Consider the following 2,948-nt stretch of genomic DNA (forward strand, 5'->3'; position numbering starts at 1 on the left):
CAAAACAGAATTGTGGTATATTATAAGATACTTAGAAAGTGAAAAAAAATTGATTATATATATCTAACTCACTATTTGAATTCCATGATTGATGTTGGCCCTTGACGAGCCATTGGAGCTATAGCCGGTACCCAAAAGATTTTTGGATTCTTAATCCTCTGAAAGATTGTATCAAAAGGTGAAATCCATTACAATAATCAACATGCATGATAAGTCAGCAACTCCATTCTTCACATGTCTCTCTAGAATACATCAATACCATGCAGGGATAGATTTGGCTTTAAAATAATGTATCATACAACTGGCATATAGTAACTTCATTCTCAATGATTAACTCAGCCACCATCTAAGGCACTAAAAATCTAAAATAGACAAAATGATACAAACTCCAAAAATATTCATTTTAGGAACAAATATACAGATGTCCAAAACAAACTACCTCTCCCTTATGAATCGAAATAAACTATGGAAAAATTGCAAATGACCTACCTACATCGGCGAAAGTGGTGGAGCTTCTAAAGACTCAGGGGTTGAATTGTGTGAAGCTCTACAACACCGACACCACCGTCTTAACCACGTTTGCTAACTTAGGAATGAAGGTGGTGGTTGCCATACCAAAAAAGCTTCTCGCCACCACCACGGAACAGTCCTTCACTGACACGTGGGTCCAAGCCAACATCTTTAGCTACTACCTCGCCATGACAATTGAAACCATAGCCATCAGAAATAAAGTGTTCGTGGACCCAAACAACACAACAAAGTTCCTCGTACCTGCCATGAAGAGTGTTCACCCTTCTCTTGTCAAATATAACCTCGACAAAAACATTAAAATCTCCTCACTCATCACACTCTTTGTGCTCCAAAACTCATTTCCCGCCTCATTCGGTTCCTTCAAAACCAAACTCCTTGAATCAGTTATCAAACCCTTCAACTATGTTTTTGACCACTCCTCCCCAATCAAGTTTATCGTCCTTGCCAAGCCCCCTTTCCCTGTTAGCACTGTTGTCATAGCAAGATCCGACTCTACCCTCCAACATGCCCAACTCCTTGACCATTGCATGCACACCACCACTATGTTTCTCTCCATATTTTCTTTCACTCGCACCAACAATAACTCCCACCACAACCGCCTAGTAGCAGATCTGGTGACGACATTTGCTGATTTGGTCCGGCAGTCATAGATCTAGTTTCATCATTATTCTCAAGTGCTATACTGAAATCAACCTCAACCATTGTGTTAGAAGAAGCTAAACTACATAGGGCAGCCAAGGGTGAGGAACTATAGAGCGTCGTCGTATGTGGGTGGAAGAAGGAAGAATCGAAGCAACAAGGTAGAAGGTGAGTCAGAGAGTGAGAGGGAGAGTGAGAAACGTTAAGCGTGAGAGAGTAGAGGAAGAGACATCTCATTAAAAACACACTCACTTCTAAGACAGTTTTTGGAAAACCTTCATGGAATGATAACCATTCTAAGATAGTTTTCGCGAAACAGTTGTGGAATGGTAGTCTTCAATAAAACTGTCTTCATTGAAAAACCTCATGTTTACAAAATTACCATTACCTTTATATATGAAGGCGATTTATGGGGACCATCGTCAAAGGTGTGTCGTAAAAAAACTGTTTTTTAAGTAGCGTCTATGCAAGAATTATGTGACACCCTCTACCCCACACATAAATATACTAATAATAAAAGGAATACGAAGTCATAATTAATTAAAAGTTTTTAAAACACATTTAAATAAAAGCATTTCAAAAGGGTAAAAGGCTCACATTCACTTTTCTAACATCATAATATAATTTTTCCAATAAATAATAAAATCGATCATCTCGACTCGAAACAAGGTCGTTCAAGACTTCATGCAATTAATATAGAAACCTATGCCCAATGTCACATCTTATTAGAGCATTGAGTCCTGACATCCTTCAGCACAAGGTTCCTTAAAGCAATTCACCTAGTCATCTGCTCCCACGACGAGATCATCACAAGATCCAAACACAAATAGCACACAGAAAGTGAGTTATCACATTCCTAGCTAATACAGAGAAACAAGACAACATGTAGATATATATATATATCATATAAACGAAATATAACTTACTTAAACATAACTCACGTCATTCCATCACTTTGTCGCGTAACATCACATCACAACACAACACGTCTCATTCATTTTCACATTATTCATGTACTCAAGGATCAAAACACAATATCACTAAATCAATCAATATCGATCAATACATAAGCATTATGCAACAAATACATTAAAACTCAATCCTATATGCAATATGGTACCATGTCAGCGAAAAACCTCGTCGGGCGCCTAGGAGTACATGACAAGACAAACCACACACTAGTAAGTCAAGCCACTCTCACTAGGTAAAATCATAGGGAGACCAGTCAGAGTCACACTATTTTGCGAGAATGCTCCAATCATGTGGGATTGGCATAGGCTTAAAGGAACACTTAAACCGGGTGTATTTACCCCCAAGGCCTAGACTCTTAAGAGTTCGTCAAGGCCTCTCCCTCCTGATTCAGGTCCAACCCAAAAAACATTTTAGTTGATGCAATCCTACCCCCCAAGGGTATTGGATAGAAGACTCCAAGAGGATTGGGCTAGAGCTGCTAAAGAAGGCCCTAGGCTTCTCATAAACCTCAGGGTAGATTTCTGAGCCCATGGGCGAAGGTTGGGTCCAATCTTCTTTGCAAATATTAGAATAGGTTTTTCCTTCTTTTGGGCCTTGTATTTTGGCCATTCCAATAGTATAGGGTTTTAGCCTTGTATTTCAGGGCATTTTGAGTAGTCTTTGTAATAGGGACTTTTTTGTATTTTCATGTATTTTTGCATGGGGTGAGCTTAGCTATTATAGGGGGTGTGTGTAGCTAAGCTCTAGTTTCTCATCTCAAGGAGGTGAGCTTAGCTATTAGAGGGGTGTGTGTAGCTAAGCTCTAG

The 2,948-nt window shown here is 39.2% G+C and overlaps 1 protein-coding gene across 1 annotated transcript; it reads left to right on the forward strand.

The window, feature by feature from the left end:
* The first annotated feature begins 593 nt into the window (after positions 1–593).
* LOC114398660 (glucan endo-1,3-beta-glucosidase 12-like) lies at positions 594–1,181 on the forward strand. The gene has a single exon (XM_028360836.1). The coding sequence runs from the start codon at positions 594–596 to the stop codon at positions 1,179–1,181; it is 588 nt and encodes a 195-aa protein (XP_028216637.1).
* Positions 1,182–2,948: the final 1,767 nt, after the last annotated feature.

Source organism: Glycine soja, chromosome 19, assembly GCF_004193775.1.
Source record: "Glycine soja cultivar W05 chromosome 19, ASM419377v2, whole genome shotgun sequence".
Classification (NCBI taxonomy): Eukaryota; Viridiplantae; Streptophyta; class Magnoliopsida; order Fabales; family Fabaceae; genus Glycine; species Glycine soja.

Bases quoted from the DNA above. Each gene is read 5' to 3' on its own strand.
- LOC114398660 (XM_028360836.1), top strand. From the start codon at position 594: ATGAAGGTGGTGGTTGCCATACCAAAAAAGCTTCTCGCCACCACCACG.